Here is a 22500-nt window from a genome sequence, read left to right on the forward strand (position 1 = left end):
TAACATTCACTGCACATCCTCCTCCATAAGCTTCACTGCACATGCATCATCTGGTGATGCCAGTCATAAAATATTGGATACCCAAAGGACACCATAGTCATTGTGCTCCATTGTTGTCCGTCTTTAGATGGATCTGATGGTTCTTCTGGACCAGAAGAATGGATGAAGTAATGCAGATGTGAGCGCACGCTTATTCATATTAGCTTGTGTGTCTTCATTTTGGCATTGCTTTAAAATTGTAAAATAAAGAGAAGGAGAATGAAAAATATTACACAATATATACAATATTAGTGGGATGACTCATTTTTTCTTATTTTTGTTAATGTGCATGGCCGTGCTTCATGCCGGTGACGTGGTTTCATACTCTCTCCCCTTGCGAGCGCCGAGCTTTGCTTCTCGCAGTATGACAGCTCACTGGCTGTTAGGATTGATCAGGAGCCGCCTGGCAGCCAGTCACTGCTGTAATAGCACTTTAATGGATATGAGCTATTCACCCAGATCAGACTCAATGTCAAAGCAAGCGAAAATACAGCTGTCACTCCGGACACGGCCGGCACATGCAAACAGCTGCTTAATATACTGCAGAGTGCGGCTGGCTGCACAGTGTGTGTGCGTGCGCGGCTCTGTTTACTTAGCTGTCTGGAGAGATACCTGTGATGTGTACCTCTCCGTCTCATGCACATCTGCTTTATCTGGAGTATAATGGTTCACGGCGGACTGGGAGTTAGATAGTTGTATCTTCACATTTTAGTTAAAATCTCAATATCTTCTGCTGGCAAATATCAGCCTTTTGTTTCGCCGTTGCCTTTTTATGGCTCTTGCCGCCTATGCTTTCTATCATGGCATTGATAATATCAGATCATATAGGGAAAGAAGGTAGAAATGGCCGTACATCTTAGATCTGCCAATTGGGGCGAGACTGGTCGACCATCTTATGTCGCCCCAACTTTTTCCAATGGGTTATGTTGGGTAGAAAAAAAACAATCAGGTGTGTTGGATTTCCTCATGCTTAGGCCAGTTGCAGATGACCATGCTGCAACCGGCCAGCCGTGAATTAAAAGCATGGGGGGACATGGGGGTGCTCCTTGTGTGCCGTCCGTGCTTTTAATTCACAGCCACGAAAACAAGGGCCGCAGAATAGGACAGGAATAGGACCTGTTCTGTATTTTGTGGCCTGGGCTATCAGCCCCACACACAGGTCATGTGTGCAGGCCCATTGCAATGAATGGGTCAGTGCGCTAGCCTTGAAACACATGGATAGCAATATTATAGTATATTGTTATAGGTCGCCCATGATCATGGATTAAAAATCATGGTCATGTTCCTCGCAATTGTCATTGTTGCCACCTGTCTTTAATACACCTTGCACACGTGTTGCTACCATCTACAGATCATGCCAAAAATCATATTGAAATTGAAAATTGGTCCGGATGAAGGGCCATTAAAGGGGACCTTTCGCCGCCAACATTATCTCCAACTCTTTGTTCTCTTCAGTCAGTGCCACTCCATTCATTTTGGTGCAGTTGGAATTGTTTCTCTAGCCCCTGTTACTCTTGAGAAATCAGTGTGGTTGGTTTTAACACTAGATATGCTAAATAGGCCCTCTCCTGTCAGGTAGGTGGTCCCCGACTCTCTGTTTCAGTCCAGGACCACCCACCAGACAATAGAGAGCCTAGCATATCTGGGACTGACACCTACTTCACTGACTGCTCAGGAATGGTGGGGGCTAGAGAAAAAATTCCAACTGCACCAAAATCATTGCAACGACACCTATTAAAGGATGCAAAGAGGTGGAGATGGTCCTCTTTAAGACCATCACTAAATCAGAATGCGCTCTGCATTGCCTCTTGTGATGTCTGTGTCTCTTTACTATTCGGTAAATGTATTCATGTCTCCCTTGATGTTGTGTTATCAGTTACGGAGCACAATGTTGCTCCCCATTTGTTTTGTGTTGCGATAACATCAGCATTTGATACTGGTGAGGATGTCCCTCTACCTCTAGGTTATCTTGACAGTGTGGCGGCTTTATTTTACCTATTGTTATTTTGACTCTATACACTTTTGTGTCACTTAGGCATGTCAAATGGTGGCGATAACTTCCAATAGATGACATTGGGGCACATATACATTAAAGCATTTGGACAACATGATTCTCCCATGCAGGCTTGGTTTGGCCAAGTGTTTATGTATTCTCCATCAAGGGATTAAAAAAAAAAAAATCAGGCTTGAATGGTCACAATGTGGCGTCTACTTGTGGACAAAACTCACCGATGAACATCTGTACTATAATCATTGGTGAAGTTTTGGCCATGTGTGTCTTCCACACCGTGAGCATCCACCCCAATATATGTGGCTGGTCCTACTGAAATCGCCGGGTAAAGTTGGCTTTCCTCATATGTGTCTGGGAACTCGATGAATCAATTTGTTGATACACACAGTCCAGTCACATTAATGTGACCACCTATCAAAATTCAGAATAACCACCTTTGGCAGAGCGGACCGCTGCGAGACGTGCAGGAAGAGAGGGGATGTTGTGATGATGTCACTGGGATGTTGAGCCATGCCGACTCCAGTGCCGTGGCCAGCTGCGCTAGGTTACGCGGTTGAGCATCCATGGTGCGAACAACCAGATCGAGGTGGTCCCACAGATTCTCGATTGGGTTCAAGTCCGGGGAATTTGCTGGCCAAGGGAGTACGGTAAACTCATCCTGGTGCTCTTCGAACCACGCACGTATACTGTGAGCTTTATGACACGTCACATTGTCCTGCTGGTAGATGCCATCATCCTGAGGAAAAACAATTCACATGTAGGGGTGAACATGGTCCGCAAGGATAGATGCATACTTGTGCGGATCCATCATTCCTTCCACAATGATGAGAGCACCCAGATGGCTGATGACACGTGCCTTCTGCCATTGGTTATTTAACGTTGCCGCCAAAAGTAGGCGGTGGTCACATTAATATGGACTGGACTGTGTATATAACATAGAAAATTTCTATAAATCCTAGTACATTATTTTTGTGAATATTGACATTTTTTGTGGCTCGAACGCATCGTGACCATTGTTTTTCATCTCTTACTATTATATGACAGCGTCATGTTGCCATTCCTGGCCCAGAAACCTATACTAGTGTGTATATGGCTGCCATCGCTCCGTCTCCTCCCTTGGGCGCTGCGCTCTCTGCACAGCCTGTCTTCTCTCTGTCCATCATCTCATTTTTCATCCCGGGTTCTCCTGGGCCCTCCGTTCAGCTCTTCGGCTGACCCCTTGATATCATAAATTCTTCATTCTTCCTCCACTCTTTTTGATGTTTTCAGTCACAACACAATCTCCTTTTTCTCACTCCGTCGTCCTTGTCCATCATATCCATCTTTGCATTTTTCATTGGCGATGTCTCCTCCTCTATAGAGCGTACGTCCTTGTTTACTCGCCATCGGCGGCCTTGACACCTTTTAATCTCCAGTAAGCAGTCACCTGAGGCATGGCAGCTCCGTCATTCCTTCCCATGCTTTAATCTATGCTGGCTGGAGCCCCACCCAGGTGATGAATGATAAATTGGCACTGCGGTAGCCCGGCCTGTCATAGACCAGGCTCCTGGAGAACCTGCACACAATTAGCTAAATGAATGTCCTAATTGCCCTTGCTGGCTGAAGTAGCAAGGAGACTCCGGGCATGTTGTGCGTAAGGCGGTGGCGGCGGAGAGGGAGGACGTGTGCCAGTGTACCCACTCATCATGTATGTGAGACGCCTCGTAGAGATCACTTGGATTATTTGCATTGTGTTATATTGTTTTTATATGTTAGTTTTTGCACCCCGTTTATGGTCTCTCACTCCTATCTTTTTGCACATGGTCACGGATCCCTCTCTTACACCTTTTTTGACTTATTTTTGTACTGTAAATCAGCTTTGCTCTCCACTGTGAGTGTGATTTACAGATCGAGTAGTCCCTTCTTCCTTTTTTTTTTTTCTACATTTGTTCCCTTCTGTTCTCCTGTCTCCCTCTCGCGCGCTCCATGTCAGTGCTCTCTGTGGCAGGCAGCAGGTTATTAAGCTGCGTGGCCCCCTCACCTGCCTCGTAATCTGTATTGATGGAATCAAGGACATTATCTCCTTAGCGGGAGCTGGGCCAGGCTTATTGCTTTCAGTGTGGCATGCTGGAAGAACAGGCCGGCTCCATTTATCACTCCCGTCTTCTCCAGACCCATACATCCCGACTGTCATATGCACAGGTACGCACCAAGACCTTTAAAAGCCGGAGAAGCCCGGGCACATCAGCACACTCTGGTGACTGGAGGGAGACGTTGCAGCGCCTATTTATTACTGCCAGTGCACCCATGCATGTAGCCAAGTATCAATCAATGCCCCAAGCAGCGTGGCTAAGTATGCTTCAAATAAAAAATCTTTATCTTTGATAGCGGTGAGTATGTATGCCCCATCACATGTAATGAAGGTGAATGGCGATGCTTATATAGACAAACTGGCATAGGGACCTTTTCTGTAACACCGTATGTCCCTTGGCCAATTTTGTCAGCTGAAACATTGGAGAACTCTAACTCTACCCTCTTCTGTTGAGGCCGGCAGCCATTTTTTCTTTACAACATTAGAATTTGCACCAGTCTTGGAAAGGAGTCTTTCAGCAGGTCTAACCCCTTGATTCTGCTGAGAGTGCTAGATACGTAAGACCCGCTTCACATCTGCACATGGGTTTCCATTCGGGAAGTGGTTACATTAGGAAACCGGAAGATCCCCATAGGCAAAATGGGAATAGAATGGCTGATCGCAGATATGAACCGGGACTAAAGTATGACAATGACAAATATTTAGGGCTAGTGCATAGGGGCAATGAGGGGGCAGGTTATGGCACTGAATCCACGTCATAATCCGTTCCCTCACAATGGAGGACTATGTAGACCACCAGGCTACTTTTTTTTCCATGAGGGGCATGTTGCCGCTCACGGAAGAAAAGAATCAACATGCCATTTCTGAATCAGCCGCAGCGTCCGCCTCGCGACACCTCCCTCCGGAGTAGGCCCATTCATATGAGCCTACTCCGGAGCGGAGAACCGCGATGGGATGCCGTGCACTGCATTGGCACCCCATCGCGGTAGCCGCCCTGGAATATGCGCACGCGTAATTGCGTGTGAACTTACCCTTATAATACTATGAGTAAGAGACTGCAATATAGGTCCAGAAACGCGTAGGTTCTTGTCTTTTCATCCGGGATCCATGTTGTAAGATATTTTATCCATGACGAAGTAAACGTTATATTCTATTATCAACTTTCTTTTGGGCAGGTAGGATGTTTTTATCAACAATGAAATAACAGTAGTGTGAACCAACCCTAACATGTTTGACAGTCTTGGCTGGTTCATTTACTTCAGTTTTCCATGGCATAAGATAAGAGGGTTTATGACTTTATTACGGAAAAAAAGAACATAACTTTGTGGCCACAAACTGATGAAACAATGCAGAGATAATCAGCTTTTTATGCATATGTAAATCAGTTGGCAAGTGCATTAGGGGTGGGGCTTGATTTGCATACAAGCAGCTTTGGTGCAAACAGAGGATGAAGATGTTGATCATGGCTAAAATGGAGACAATGGGTGGTTCCAGAAGAGATCCAGAACAATTGTGGCTGTCTGTAGGCAAGCGTGAGTAATCAGGCTCCACCTCCAGTGCACTTGTATGGACTGATTTGCATTTCCATAGAAAATATTGTGCAGTTTGTAGGCAATTTGCTGTTGTGCTGCTTTTTAAACATCCGATTTGATTTACCAACAGGTCACAATCTGGTTGGAGTAATGCGCAATTTATATTGCAACCAGATTCTGAAAATTTGCAGAACAGTCATATTATGTCATTCGATCATATTAATGCAGCATTGTGATGTCACATCGCACACCCAAAGAACAATGTAACCTAGCCTACAAATGTAGCACACGTTAGCTTGACTTTTTCTGAACCAAGTGCAATAAATGTCATGTTCACATTTGCTGAATCAAGTTAATGTTTGTTACATTTGCAAGTTTTCTGCAGAATTCTGGGGTTAATCCATTTTCGCTGTATACTACTGCCCTTTGGTTTTTACACACATATGATTTGTCCCATGTCTTCTCGCTTGGGTACGATGTGTATTTTCTGCAAGCGGAGGAAGGTCCAACGTGGTACCAATTCAGGCAGCAGAATGCGATTTCAGTGTAGCGGCGTGATATAAATGGACGGCCGGGCAAGTCGACATTCCAATACAAAGCAACTCAAGCATCACCGGCTGTTTATACGTTTTTACTTATGTTCCTGCCAGAGGCACTGGCAAAATTAACCATACAATACATTACGTGCGGGATAGATTTATGGTCGTTGGTGAATTCTCCGCTCGCAGTACTTTACTCCTGCGCCGCTGATGTCACGTGGACACTTACATGTGTATAAAAGGTGCTTGCTCTCTATTATGTCTGTTACGGATTGCTGATGCCAGCACCCGTACATCACCTTCAGACATCCTGTGCCCCTGTCCTTCAGTCACACCCCGCCCCCCTCTATGCCCACTTCATCCTTAACTTCGGAAGCAGCACGCAGCTCAATCCCATTTGGTTATGAACTCGCTTGGTCTCGGGCGCCGGAGATGGATTGCTTTCTGGAGGTTCTGACAGGTGTAATTGTTAAAAGCCTCGTCTGTTCTTGTTTGCACAAAATACATTTTGCCCGACTGTAGGACTTACCTGCTAATCTGCCTTCTCTCCCCATCACTCGATTCTTTGCATGGCACTAAACAAATCCCCTGTTATTTGACCAGATGGTGGAAAATCCATTCTTGTGATAAGTTGCTGCTAGTTTGCATTTAAATTACCTGCGAAAATAGAGCAATTTACTACCCTGCCTCAAAGCATCTCCCTGCTCCTCTCGTCCTCCCCTCTTTCACCCTTCCAGCTCCACCGCTCGTGACTAATTATTTAAATTCTGCCCTGCCAGCTCACCCCCTTCATCAGTCACCGCTGGATTAATAGGGGAACTTCATGAGTTTGGTTACTGTCTGCAAAATATATATACACAACATCAAAAACAAAGGAGATGGATTTATGTGCATGTGAACATGGTTATTTGTGTGCTGCAAAGTCACTTTATTATCTATTCCTATCTATCTGTTTGCTTTTGTTTGGTTACCATGTAGGCTTCAATGGCAGAATGACCTAAGGTTCGATAGACGTGTGGGGAATAAGTGGTTAACTGTGGTAATTGACTACCATCTGGAGGCGGCCAGGGCATCTCAACAATATATACCATAGATAGATAGATAGATGTAATGTAGACATAAGTGTGGAAGGATATTTATAGGAACTATTTGCTCATACCAGAGTGCACCAGTAATGAAAGTCAACCATGATCCCGAATCCTTACATACAAATATGTTTTCGTCTGAAACAGGAAGTAGCTGCCTAGGATTTGAAACAGGATGTAGCTGCCTAGGATTTGAAACAGGATGTAGCTGCCTGTGATCGGAAACAGGAAGTAGCTGGCTAGGATCTGAAATAGGAAATTGCTGCTTGGGATCTAAAATAGGAAATTGCTGCTTGGGATCTGAAACAGGAAGTAGCTGTCTGTGATCTGAAACAGGAAATAACAGCCTGAGATCCAAAAATGAAAGTAGGTGACTGGAAACAGGATGTAGCTGCCTGTGATCTGAAACATGAAGTAGCTGTCTGTGATCTGAAACAGGAAGTAGCTGCCTGTGATCTGAAACAGGAAGTAGATGCCTGTGGACATAAACTGGAAACAGTTGCCTGAAGTGTGAGGCATCACACCTCTTTTGGCCTTAAAGAGGAAGCTACTATCTGTGATCTCAAAAAGGAAATAACTGTCTGTGATACTAAACAGGAAGTAGCTGCCTGAAGTGTGAGAAAGGAAGTTGGTGCTGGTGGTCTGAAACAGGAAGTGGCTGTCTAGCAGTTACCATTGTCAGACATATTACTTTATTGTGCCATTCATTCATGCTTCCTCTATTTGTTTTCTGTGGCAGTCAGTCATAATGACAGGGATCTCCCATTCCTGCCTGTAGTCTGAAACAGGAAGTGGCTGCTTGTGGTGTGATACAGGAAGTGGCTGCCTGTGGTGTGATACAGGAAGTGGCTGCTTGTGGTGTGATACAGGAAGTGGCGGCCTGTGGTGTGATACAGGAAGTGGCTGCCTGTGGTGTGATACAGGAAGTGGCTGCCTGTGGTGTGATACAGGAAGTGGCTGCCTGTGGTGTGATACAGGAAGTGGCTGCCTGTGGTGTGATACAGGAAGTGGCTGCCTGTGGTGTGATACAGGAAGTGGCTGCCTGTGGTGTGATACAGGAAGTGGCTGCCTGTGGTGTGATACAGGAAGTGGCTGCCTGTGGTGTGATACAGGAAGTGGCTGTCTGTGGTCTGAAACAGGAAGTAGACGGTGGTTTGTAACAAAGAGTTACCTGGCAGCTGTCATGGTCAGCCATATTAGCTCTCGTACGACTGCTTTTTCTGTCATTCAGACATGCTCCCTTTCTCAGCTGTCTGTGGCAGTCAGTGACAGGACCCTCCTACTCCTCTCACTATATATTGTGTCATGTGTTGTTGAATCTATATGGTAAAATAAGAACCATATTGTCTTAGAAATATACGACTTGTGACCTGCAGATGAGGCAGTGTAAGGTTCACATAAGGCGGCTTTGCTAGAGATAAATGCAGGGAAACCTGCAGAGAAATCACATATTGCAGACTTTAGTGCAGATTTTGCTGCAGAGTTCCTTATTGAACGGAAGCTGTATACCATAGTGATCCCCTGGGGCTCTTGTGGTGACGCTTGCCTTGTTCTGTGTCCTGACCTGTAGCGCTGACATGTTGACACATGACCGCAGCAACCTGTGATTGACTGCAGTGGTCTCATGTTGATAGGACATGTTAGTGCTACAGGCCTGTATACAGAGACTGGTGGGAGGCCAGGTAAGCTCCACCATGAGCGCCCCAGGAATTGCTAAAATGAATATAGAGACGAGAACCCACAAGTATTTTAGCACAGGTTAGCTGCAGTAAAATCTGCAGTATTGGGATTTGATGGTAAAATGGGGAAAAATTGCAACAAAACCTTGGTCTGTCTGTATCAGAACCTGATGTGCTATGGATAGAAAACCTGCACCTCTGGTCAGAGGGGAATATGTATACAGTGCGTGGATAGGATTTGTTAGGACTCGCTGGGTACTGTTGCAAATTGTCTGCTATGTGTGATCCCTGGCATAGAGATCCCGATGTACTAATGTATCCATCCTATATTAGAGGGGCTCTAAGAAGTGAGCAGACACTATAATATAGTCTTATTTGTGATATTCGGAGACACCGCTGTATACGGGTGCTGGCATTATTGCCATAGATTGCTGTCTATGGACTGACACAGACGTGAATGAAAACAACCTCTCTATAGTCAAGTGGTACTTAAGACAGTCCCTGGAATCTCAGATCTTAAGCAAGTGTTACAGAGTTCAAGCAATGAAAATCGGTATTGCAGTAGGATATAGGGGTTGTTCGAGATCAGATAGGCTAGGTCATCAGCATTAGTTTTTGGGGGTCTGACACCTGGCAAGTCCTGGTTATGGGGCTGGAAACCGACAGTCAGGTACCAGTAAAGAAGAACAGGCCCAGCCACCATGGCCTACTGCTTCCACCTGTGGGAATATCCGCTGGTCAGTAGGGGTCTTGGATGTCCATTTGATATTAAGATCTATGCTAAGGATAGACCATCACTATCTGGCCTACTTTAATACAGTCAGTCCAGATGTACACGCCATAGGATGCTTGGAAGTTCCTGCCTATCCTCCGATATCCCAACAGGACCACACTCATTTTTGGGAAGCGCCTGTGCCGCTGTAACTGACATGATCAATGGGAGGTTATTAATAGACAGTCTTTTCCTATGTGCAGGCTTCTTCTTCCGCTGGAAGCAATTTCTGGTTTTTAGGATTGCAATGGTGTAATGAACGCAGTGTCCCATGAGCGCAGTTACATGGCCCAGGTGTTACACGTGTAGGGGATTTGAAAGGTGTGTTATGTATAAATTGCCTGTCAGTTTTTTCCTTCCAGTCTTGTAATGAAATGATGAGCGGTAATTTGCATAATCCTTTAAGAAGTCAAATTATGCTGTCATGTTGCAGAGTTAACATGCTAGTGAGGCGCTCGGAGCCTCACACCTAATTAGAATGTACCTTGCAGGACACTTACATTCAGACAGACCCAGTCTCATTTCCAGCGGCGGCTGCCTTACTCCTTGTCTTATCAGCCTGTGAACCCAAGGATTCTTAGTTTACTGCCAGTTCAGGAAGCTAACACCCTTATGATTGACTATACATTATTTTTACGATTTTTTTTTTTTTTTTATGAATTTCAAAGCAAAGTAAACAATATTGTAAAAATTTCCAAAAATTCATTTATTGTATTATATAATGTTGTATAATATAATAAAATAAGCATTGTGATCTCTGCATAGTAAAGTCACTCTTCGGCCTCATCCTGCTGTTCACGAACAGCGCCCCACCCTGTTCATTTGCAGGAGGTGTGCAGGCCATGGTCCATCATGTCTGTAAAAAACAGATCAACTTTTATTTTTTTAAATTCATTTTCCATATTGTGTACGTCTCCAAGGGTCCATGAAAATTGGATGAAACACAGATGTTCTCCATTTTTCATAGATCCATAGACTTTCATTAGTATCTGAGATGCATCATCATCAGTGAGGCAAAATGAAGACATTGAAAGGAACGGGTACATATACTGTCCAGGAAAAATGCGGATGCCAAATGTAGGTGATATACGGAGGTGTGAAGAAGGTCTTATACTTTAGACTTCTTAGATATGATTGGTAGGGGTCTGCCTGCTGGGAATTTTCCCGTTCACAGGGTTCCCATAAGGGAGGAATTGAAATAGAGTGGTGGGCACACGTGTATGACCGTTGAAGATGGCCGAGTACAACACTTAATCCAATTCTGACTCAACACAAAACTGGCCCCAACTCCATGACTCTGACTACACAGCCCTGGATAGTCCCTGTTTGTTAGTAGGAAACCTTTTCCCCTGATCAAAGCTATCTAATGATTAACTAATCTCTATGGGCATCATTGAAGTAAGTGTTTAATTTCTCTGCAGCACCACCACTGGAGAGATAAAGTATTACATAGTGTTCATTCAAATCAAGGGGCTTCCTGTGTAATACAGGACAGGACAGGTCCTCCAGAGAGAGACACTCTTTGTAATCATTTTCTATACTGGATAATAGATAATAATCTTGAGCAGAGGACGCCGTATATTTGGGAAAATCTTCAATTCTCGACTATGTTTTATAAACTGAACAATCCCTTATGGGCGTTTTTTAGACTAAGTATTAAAACTCTTTAGGGTTAGTTCACATGTAAATAACGTGTGGCTTATTTTGGCACCGGAAAAAAAAGCTTCCTAATTAGGAAGCTTTTTTTGGACCTTGCCAAGCTTTTTTTGGAGCTTTTTTTTTGTAAAAACAGCTTATTAGGGCTAGTTCACACGTGGGCGGTGGGGGCGGATTTTGACACAGAGAGTGACGCGGGAGCCGCTTCACTCTCAGGTCAAAACCTGCCTGCCACAACCATCGTGGTCGCGGCTTTACCCTCCTATTCAGCTCAAATGAATGAGCCGACATCGGAGGGTGTTGCCGCTAGGCGGAAGCTGCGGCTCAGCGCACCGCGGCTTCCGCCTGAAGGAAGGTCATATCGCTTCTTTTTTCTGCTAGCAGAAGAAAAAAAAAAGCAATCTACATAGACCACTATTGTAAAGGGGCGGATTTTGAAGCAAAATCCGCTGTCAAAATCCGCCCCTTTGTTCACGTGTGAACTAGCCCTAAAAAAAAAGCCAGGCTGTTTCCCCTCCTGTAAAATGAATGGGTTGAAAAAAACGCGTCACATTTTTTTCCGTGCGGTTCTTTGCAAAAAAAGCGTTGCTTATTTTTGCAAAAAAAATGCGTGTTTTTTTCCCGCACGTTTTTTTGAAAAAAAAAAAAGCGTCGGTTTTCGCCTCCCATTCACTTCTATTGCTTTCTTCAGGCAGAAAACGCCTGAAGAAAGGTCATGTCACTTCTTTTTTTCTGCTAGCAGAAAAATCTGCTATCAGAAAAAAAAAGCTAGCAGTCTACATAGACCACTATTGTAAAGGGGCGGATTTTGAAGCGAAATCCGCTGTCAAAATCAGCCTCTTTGCCCCCGTGTGAACTAGCCCTTAATTTCACCTCTATGCTTAAAAATCTTAACTTACGCTAGGTTCACACCTGCGTTCTGGTCTCCGTTCTGTGGTTTCCGTCTTCTGCATGCAAGAAGACGGAAACCACAGACCGGGTCCGGCCGTGAGTGGCGGTGAGCGTTTTATGCTCTCCGCCATGAAACCGTTTTTTTAAATCCGGACACAGAGTATTGCATGTCCGACTCTGTGTCTGGATTATAAAACCCGGTTTCGCGGCGGAGATCATAAAACGCTCACCGCCGCTCACGGCCGGACAGGTTTCTCACCCATTCAAATGAATGGATATGAAAGACTCCTGCAGGTTTCCGTCTCCTGCTCTGTTTTATGCAGGAAACGGAAACCTGCAGAACGGACACCTGGGCGCAGATGTGAACGAGCCCTTAGTCGAGGTGTCTGCGGCATATCCAGGGTGGAGACCTTCTCTACTTGACTTCACTAGTTAACTTGCTATTAGAATATCGCCCTACACAAATAGAGTAGTGCAGCGGCTATATGTGTCGGCAGGTATATGACAATCTCAGCCATGGTTGCGCACTTTTGTGTAACTAGATCTTGTTCAGTAAATACGGAAGCCCGACATTTCCGCAGCATGATGTATAAGATTCTCTCCACGCTTATGAACACAGGTCATGACGCTAATGTCAACAGAGCTTAAATGGTTAATTTGTGGTTTTTATGCTTTATTCCTATTTGGTTTGGAATGGGAAATCATAAAATGTTCTAATGTATATGTGTTAAAAATTCTGCAGACGCACCTTTATTATAGCAGTGGTGTAGTCTGGCTTAAATAATGGTATGGTCCAGAATAGTCATCAAAAAATTGATGGCGCCTGCCTCATTGTTGACTATAGAACCCAATAATCATCCCACCATCTCCCAACTCTTCTGCCCTTGCTGGTCTCTACTGGACCCCTCTCCACACATGGAAATGCTTGCTCCGCCAGTCACTTTGTAATCCATGTCGAGAGGGGATGGAATGGAAACGATGTTTTTTTTTTTTAACCCACTCTGAGCCGGCTGCCCGCTGCTGGAAAGCCCCTTTAAATATGATGCATTTAACACTTTCCAGCGGGCAGCCATGTGTATAGCAGGCCTGAGGTTTACACAGACTCCAGCAAACTATTCCTCATTTTTCTTCATGAGAAATAAATGCCCATTCAGAGTAATATGCAATTTACACGAGAGAGAACTCTTTCACATCCGTCCAGCACAGCGCCCACTCTCATCTCACACTGTGTCCTATTCGCACAGCATCCATTTTGCTATCGCTCTCTCAAATCTATCTCATTTTTTTCGTCGATGCGTTTAATTTATCGTGGGCACAAAGTGTTATCCTATGTGCCTGGTGCGGCAGGTAATAGGGGATCTGCGCCCCTTTACATGTAGGTACAAAGACTGAAGCACTAGTACTGTATCTTATCATTGAGGCTATGACAGATGAAGGTTCTCAACTCAGTCGTAACAATACTTGATTGGTATCGGTGGTATAGTCTGTAGGATATGTTCACATTGTTGTCTTTCAGGTTTTGTGAACTGTAGGATCAGAGCAACAGACTGAAACGCAAACAGAATGACTGATGCAGGCATAGCACGACTTTATCTAAAACAAGAGCTAGCAAGATGGAAGAATGTATCTTATTTTTAATGTTAGTGAGTGGTGCGTGCTCCGTCTGCGTCAATTATTTTACTTTTCTGTCCATTGCTCTCATCCAGTGATGGATCAGAACAACAGACTTGAGTGAATGTACCAACAGCAGCACTTATTATGGGGGGCTGTCACCCGGCACTGATGGCACACCTTGCCAAACCAGGAGTAAATTCCTCCTCACTGGTTTTGAGGATTACCATGATGGAAATGTTTATAGATCCCCTCTCACATTCTTTGCATTCATTGGTCATTTTTATATGACTAGATCTCTAATGTATGTAGTATGATCATGTCGTAAGATCCAACATACAGTAGATATCCGCCACTTTTGGAAATACTTACCAATATCTGCTGCTGTGCATGTACTGCAGCATCACCAGCAGCAGCGGTCAGTTGTATGACACAGCTGATTCAGACAATCACTGTCAATCAGCTCTTAGGACCGCCCACATGACTCCTAAATCCAGCAGAAACAGGAATAACTCCTGCACCTTCAACATGACGGGTTACCTTTAAGTGTCACGCCATTTTATTGTCTCTCATCGCCTCCTTTGATCCGCAGACATCTGTCACGTACCTTTTCTTATTCACAAACCCTTCTGCATATGCTCAGTGCTGCTGAAAGTTTTTCTCACAGTCAGAGGTATGAATCCATTACCTGCGGTAGTACCTCCTACCAGGGCCGCCATGGTGTGTGGCGGCACGCGGTAAGTATCAGATGGTTGCTTTATAAGTAGAAGGCATGAGGAGGGTGCGCTGGGAGATGACGGGCGGTCTACTGTCCGAAATGTATTTCACTTTTTTTTTTTTTTTTGTGGAGTGGAATGTAGAGACATCAAAGGCCTGGCAGATGGAAAGCTGGAGCCGGGCCAAAGCTGTCACTGCAATGCAAAGTGTCACCCTGTAATGGCTTCTTGGACGCTTTTCTTTCTGTAGTTAACACTCCCTCCTCCTTCTCCCCGTCCCTGAAAACACATTGTAATGGACAGTGTATAATCACAGGCACTACTACATGCAGCATTAACCCTTCGTGCACAGAGGCTAATGTCATAGGAATAGATGTGTCTGGAATTTTGTCGTTCAGGTTGCAAATTTCCATTCTGAACATACAAACAGGGTAATCCATTCTGAACGTACATACGGGCCAACATACGGGGTAATCACACTATATAATATAGCAGTCGCATGCGGACATGTGATTTCGTTATTATTCACAGACTACATTAGGATATTCCTTCTTTTTTTCATGGATCAATGGAAACATGCTCTGTTTTGGAGACCACAGGGTTCTTTAAAGGGGTTGGTCAGGATTTTTTTGTTATGATCATGAGGGGGCCTACAGGCAGCGCCCACGTGGATCAGCTGTTTGGGGCCTCTTCCGATATCCATACTATGCACAGCACGGAGCTGGAAGCCGGTCTTATAGAGCTGAGCTGTACAGGGACCAGAGCCAACTGCTTCCTGCTCTGTGCCGGGTATAGTGCGGGCATCGGAAGCATCTCTGAAAGCCAATCTATGCCCCCACCCATCAGATGGTCTACCCTTCTAAAGTTTATAGGTCTGTGAAAACCATGCCATCCTTCTAGTTTCCATTTGTTACCGCCCCACGGACATAGAAAAGTATAGAAAATAAAAATAAAAAATTGATCCGTTTTTCTCATACCAGAAAATGAGCAATGAAAATCAGCACAAAACTTTTCTAAATTTCGAGGCCACACGGTGTCTCAGTTGAGTCCTGGGTTCGAATCCCGTCAGGAAGGATTTCCTCCCATACTACAAAGACATACTGATAGGAAAAAAATATACGTTGTGATCCCTATATGGGATATACATTAAACAAAAAAACACAACTTTTCTCATTTTCAGGTCATGTGCTTTTGGTGATTTACAAAGATATCGGTATAACATGGGACAGGTGAATGGGGCCTCAGTCTTCAAAAATGCATAAAGCAACCCAAAAACATATCATGGCCCTATCATACAGTCCGTCGGAAGTTGAGAATGATTGACTATAAACATGTCCATCGTATTGGTTTGCATTGGGCTTTTACATAGATCAGCGCAATTTACATGACGGAGGAACGCTCACTAATACGATTGCGTGTCAGTGACATCACTGTTTATATAACATAAGTTGTAATTTTATATAATAGCATTTCTGGGAGATCTTATCTCACAGCCATGTATTGTCTTGTCCCTCTGTTATTCCTGCTGGAAATTTATGAACAAATTGAGAATTGGATGTTACCATTCCCATTCTCAAAGGGTTTGTGTTTCGGCATAGTCGATACAACAGTGTGCAGGGACACATCCCTAATAGAGATGAGCGAACACTGTTTGGATCAGCCGTTCCGAACAGCACGCTCCCATAGAAATGAATGGAAGCACCCGGCACGGCGACTGGCCGCTGGCAAAGTGTACGTGCCAGGTGTTTCCATTCATTTCTATGGGAGCGTGCTGTTCGGAACGGCTGATCCAAACAGTGTTCGCTCATCTCTAATCCCTAACTGATCCACTTGTCAATATATACATTTCTAGGAGGAATAACAGAGGAACAGCACAAAAGGTGCCCAAGAATTGTTTTTTTTTTTTTTTTTTAGGGAATGCATATATTTACTAAAACAGGAGCGGTGACAGGTCCTCCAGATATTGCCACATCGTACATATAGGTGTTGTTCCCTTATACGATTAAAGGATTTTCAACTCCGGACCCCACACTCCTTATTTTAGTTTAATAGACATACACCTAGGATGGTGTTTGTCGTCCGAGTAGACCTATTGAATAAAAACATAGAGATGAACCACTCATTGTATGGATGTAGAAAAAAAATAAAAATAAAAAAAAAGACCCCCACCTAGCACTTAGGGGGTTAAACAAAGATAGCTTCTTAACCCACAGAAAAAAATTCAGCTCACAAAGCGAAGCGGCGGGAAGTCTAGAGAAAGAGAGTCGGCAGGAGATCAAACCCATCAGAGCACCTGAACATCTCGCCCGACGTGCTGCTAAAAACACAGAGCTGCCAATTGCGAGCAATTGATTCCATTTTCTGGCGCAGGGAGGAGGGAGGATGAACAGGGCCTGGGGAGGCACAGGAACCTGACGCTGTTTATCCGAGAGCATGATGTGTGCGCGTGTCTCTCTCCTCAAAACATAATCGCACAATTTCTCTAACTCCCCAGGAAGACAACGCTGCATAGACAGATGAGGGAGGGAGAGGAGGGATCCAGGGTCCCCGCTTTCCAATAACTTATCTTGTCACCTGGTCCACATGCCAGCAACTCATCGGCCCATGTACCCCTCATATCTATGACCCACTTCTTACATTTGCGGTTTTACGACTAATTTTGTCTTATTCGAGGGGTTTATTGAACCCGCCATTGATGTTTTTGAGTAGGACGACAGGCAGTAGTCTCTGCTGACTGCGGTACATCCCGATCTAGTGTATGGAGGTGAACCATACTGTGAGTCTGTTCTGCCAATGATTTTTTTTCATTACCTGCACAATGCCTTGTATATTGGGAATGTTATACTTACAGGTTTTGTTGGATCTGACAGAAGTATATAAGAAATACATTTATAGAATTCTGCCCCCTCAGCTGTTGACAATACAATACAGAGGAAGGGGACAGCTATATAAACATACATGGGGGATTGGAACGTAGGTTGCACGACTGAGAAATACCTGTTTTAGGGTAAGTTCACATGGGGTTTTTTGGTATCCGGTCCGTTATCCGCCTCAAAATCCTGACCAAAAAGACGGCTGCCATTGAAATCAATGGGAGCCGATCAGTTCTTATTTCCAGGAGCCGTTTGTTCCGGCTCCCAGAAAAAGAAGCGAGCTGCTCATTCTTCAGGCGGATTCACCTCGCAACATCCACCTGAAGACACTCCCTCCTCCCGACTAGACCCATTCATTTTGCCTAATCCGGAGCGGAGTACGCAACTGGATGCCGGTGCACTGCCTCCACCTCAGGTTCCGTTCCAAAAAAACCTGTGTGAATTTACCCTAAATGCCTCTGGGGGTGCAATCACAAGTGCCCTATAGATGTCGCTTCATGTGCAGCTCTCAGGGCTCCCCAGTCATTCACTTTTGCATTGAGTGTCCTCTGCTGTCCTGCTTAGGAGACCACTAGAGTGACCACTGAGAGCAGAGGGGAGGGTCTTGGGAATATTAAAGGGGTATTACCATCTCCAAGATCATATTAGAACTTGTGATTAAGTGTTTTACCTAAAGTATTGCTTTATCTACCTGCTCTGTTTGTCAGATCCAGATGAATATGTCTCCTCAGTGTTCACAGCTTGTTGCTTAGGTTTCCGACCACCTCTGCTATCTTGCTGCAGTGGCTGGATTGGGCTGGCCACCTCCATTCTCTTCACTGTAACTGATGGTTAATGGAGTTCTTCAAGCTATATTTAGGTGTTGAGTCCTAAAAATTGCTCATTTACATGGCAGAATTCAACAGCCAGCACACGACCTGATATTAATGGATCAAATCACACAACCATTATTTTAATGGCCTGTGTAAACGATCTTAGAAAAAATAGAACATGCCATTTTCTGGGCCAATTTCATGGATCGTTCAATAGACTTAAGTCTATGAAGAAATTGTGAAAATAAGTTACCCTTGGTTGTACACTTTTTCACAGGTGAGTGCATGGCATGTTTGTCTGAATATGCACTAAGGCCTCGTTCACATCATTCGTATTCTGTCCGGAGGAGTCTGCATGAGGACTCCCCCAAATGGAATACCAAGCGTTGTGCCAGTGACAGCACACGGATCCCCATAGACTACAATGGGGTCCGTGTGCTGGCCGCCAGATCTCCGCAGGTATCATGCGGACAGGAAAGTAGTTCGCAATCTACTTTCCTGTCCGCATGATTCGTGTGGCCAGTGCGCGACAAGCACACGGACCCCATTATAGTCACCGAAACCAGGAAGTGAGGGAGAGAGGAGACAAGAGAGCAGGTGAAACCCTGAGATAGGAAATCCTCTATAAAAACGTAGAGCCCTAAGCACTGTAGATAAAGCGGCTGTCCTCATGACACTAGCCATTGTGGTACAGAGGGCATTAAAGTTTCGGATTTCTCAGTCGTGTAACCTGCAGGACCATCCCCCCCTAGTATATTTACACTATTCTCCTATGTACAATACTGTTAGCAGCAATGTACATTTAAGGGTTTATCCATTCCAATGATTTTTTTGGAAAATCACTGACAACTATGTAAAGTAACAAAAGGAATGGCTCTGACACTCCGATGCTGACGTTTCCCCGGTCCCCTGCCAATCTCCGGTGCCAGCGATGACGTGTCTACATGACATCTGACCGCTGCAGACAGTTATTGGCCGCAGAGGCGACTTCAATGATTTTAACACCTCTTCCATAGTTTCATCTCTACGACACAAGTTGATAATTCAGCACAGCTGGCAGCATTGTTACAACCTCTTTTTTGTGGACTATTTTTTGGAAAGTTTCCTAAAAACTGCCATGATTTGACAATAGCATTTGGTCCACCAGCACACTGACAGAAGATAAGCCCTATACGCAGAATCACTCAAGCAGTGCTGAGTTTACAGCCAGTATACAGATTTCTAATATGCCGAATCATAATGCGTTTTGATGGATGAAGAAAATCATGCTTTTACCTTAATTAGGTTTTTTTTCCCCATTTTTTTGGAGCCCGAATCTGTGAATTACGTTTATTTTGGTGCAATCCAGACATACCTTATCCTACTATCCAAGGGTAAACTGCATAGTAGCGTCCTGAGTATGTATCACCCAAGTGCGCACTCCTCATCCATATCCATATACCTATGCAATGTATACAGATCTGTCCAGAAGGTCACTTTATCAATATATTGACGCTCTAATGTTGGACCTTGTGAATCTAGTTTAATCCCCGGCCTCTACATTGCAATGTATATCAGTTCTTGTTTAGCTAAGGAAGGACTCTACACACCAGGCACATTCCCTTTGTAATGACATTGTAGCTAACATGATGTCATATGTAATGTATAATTCATCGTCGTTAAGATTTCTAATCATTGATGAACTTGGACAATGGCCATTTTTTGAGGACAGTTTGGCAAAAATTACTGAGTGTGATATAGAAGTAAAACTTCTGAAAACAAGACTTGTAATAATTCAAACAGCCATAATACGTCTGTATTATATGGGCCGATTTACAGCAGCAAATCCCTACGTGGCCATGTGTCTAATGGGCCCTGCTTATAGCATCTTAGGGATCTATAGGAAGCTCCAAGTTCGGGTCATTAGACCCACGGCCATGATGTGGTTGTAATATAATCAGTATAATATGGATATATTATGTGAGTGTGAATCTAACCTTAAAGGGATCCTATCATTGGATTCCCTTTTATTCTGACTAACATGTAGGAATAGCTTTAAGAAAGGCTATTCTTCTCCTACCTTTAGATGTCTTCTCCGCGCCGCCGTTCGGTAGAAATCCGGCTTTTCTTCGGTATGCAAATGAGTTCTCTCACAGCACTGGGGGCGGTTCCCAATGGTTCGAGAGAAATCTTCAGCACCGCCTCCATCTTCTTCAGAAATGGGTCTTCTTCGCATCTTCTTCCAGGGGTTGGCTACAAACTTCTTCCATTGACACCTCTATCTTCTTCTGGAATGGCCTCTCCCTGTGTCTTCTTCCGCCATCGGGCAGAGCAGTAAGCTGGTGTAAGGGCTCGTTCACATCTGCGCCCGGGACTCCGTTCTGCAGGTTTCCATTTCCTGCACAAAACAGGCGCAGGAGACGGAAACCTGCCGGCATGTTTCAAGCCCATTCATTTGAATGGGCTTGAAGAGTCTCCGGCCGTGTGCACCGGTGAGTCAGACATGCAGTGCTCTGTGTCAGGTTTAAAAAAAACGGTTTTGCCGCCGAGACCATAAAACACTCACCGGCGTACACGGCCAGACTCTGCGTGACAGGTTTCCATTTTCTGCATGCAGAAGACGGAAACCTGAAAACGGAGTTCAGGCGCTGGTGTGAACCCAGCGTAAGCGGTCATTTTCTTCTGGCCGCTTACACAGTAAACTGGGATAAGCGGCCATTTTCTTGTGGCCCGGGCATGCGCAGTCAGCTCTGCCTGAAGCCTAGAAGATTGAACCCCAGGACGGAAGAAAACACGGGGAGAGGCCGTTCTAGGTGAAGGTAGAGGCGTCACTGGAGAGTTCTCACGCAGCATTGAGGATGCCCCCATTTGCTTACTCCGGCTTACTTATAAGCCAGAAGCCAGCATATCAACCCAGCTCTGCTGATAGATAGGTTAGGTTCATCTGAATTAATTGGTGTTTTTCGCTTGTGAATCACTGTCTCCATTGCTGGGGTATCACAGTTTTTGTTACTCTCCATATAGGCTCTTTCCAGCAACGAGGGCACCTCTGGGGCCTCCTTAGGGTCCAGGACCCATTGTTCCACCCTTGATCAGAGTACCTTCTTAAAGCGCACTGGTCTTATACACTAACTATGTAGATGAGACATAGACAACCCCTGGACAACCCCTTTAAGAGTACATGTCAGCTCTCCGTATATGACTGTTTTAGTAAGTAGTTGTATTACAATACAGTATATAACACATACAGTATCCCTGGCTACATCTTGAGAACTTCTATCGCCTCCTTCTAGTCAGTAAGTTTGCTAGTACTTAGTTTCTTTCCCCTACTTTGTGTCCTCGCTTCCTCTTCTTCTCCAGACATCAATGAGCTATTTTCCATGCAGATCACAGGAACTTATTACTGAAAAAAACGGTTTTATCCTAATCTTTTCAGATAAGGTTCTCGGAGGTCTACTAATGTCACTATGTGAGAGGGGATTAGCAGCCAGATTAATTTAGGTTTTGTCTTGTTTGTTGAAGATACAATGCATATGTTTAGAAACGGCGGTGAAATCTACAGCTGGAGTCGTTGCGGTATTTTAGAGATGGCCCGTAATAATATAGAATAGGACCAGTGATCACCTCAGTCGCGCTTCCCTGTTTAGTCTTTCACCTTTCGATTTATCATCTTGCAAAAAAAAAAAAAAAATTTAATTAATCTCCTAATTAACGCTCTTCTGGCACCTGGAGCTGAAGCCGTAATGAGCACCCGTGCTAAAAAGCGCAAATAATTTTAAAGGTGTCATAAAAACATGAAGAAAAAAAAAGATCTACATTTTGTTACCCTAGAGCTTTGTTTAATAACCCTTGTGTTCCCAGATCAGCCCTAAGCTTCGATATGTCTTGTATGGTGTTGGTATAATCTGCGTACTTCTGAATAAACTGGGATCAATGGCCGCATTAAATATTCACACGCGAGATCCAGGCCAAGTTTATGTACGGTAATAGCAGTTTTAAGCTAATGAACGAGTGAAATATTAAGAAGTTGGAGTATCCAATATACCTCGTGTTATATTCCTTCCATCAAGATCCTTGGACACAAATTTGAAGGGGTTATCTTGAGCCCAAAAAAATCCTACCTATTGGTTTTATATTATGATAACTCCTTTAGTAATATCCTTGCATTGGTTATGCGCAGACACGGCGCATGTAAGTGAGGTTCCTCCAGGTTCGTTGCGGCACATGACCAAAC

The 22500-nt window shown here is 44.4% G+C and overlaps 1 protein-coding gene across 5 annotated transcripts in view; it reads left to right on the top strand.

The window, feature by feature from the left end:
- NPAS3 (neuronal PAS domain protein 3) overlaps positions 1–22500 on the top strand; it is a 344072-nt gene that overhangs the window by 82947 nt on the left and 238625 nt on the right. Inside the window, exon 1 of one of the 5 annotated variants that reach the window (XM_075282966.1) lies at positions 3989–4231. The exons of the other annotated variants lie outside the window; for them this stretch is intronic. Coding sequence (XP_075139067.1) covers positions 4224–4231 — 8 coding nt within the window. The 5' untranslated portion in view covers positions 3989–4223. Of the gene's footprint in view, positions 1–3988; positions 4232–22500 lie in introns of those variants that run through there. 5 annotated transcript variants of the gene reach the window in all.

Source organism: Leptodactylus fuscus, chromosome 7, assembly GCF_031893055.1.
Source record: "Leptodactylus fuscus isolate aLepFus1 chromosome 7, aLepFus1.hap2, whole genome shotgun sequence".
Classification (NCBI taxonomy): Eukaryota; Metazoa; Chordata; class Amphibia; order Anura; family Leptodactylidae; genus Leptodactylus; species Leptodactylus fuscus.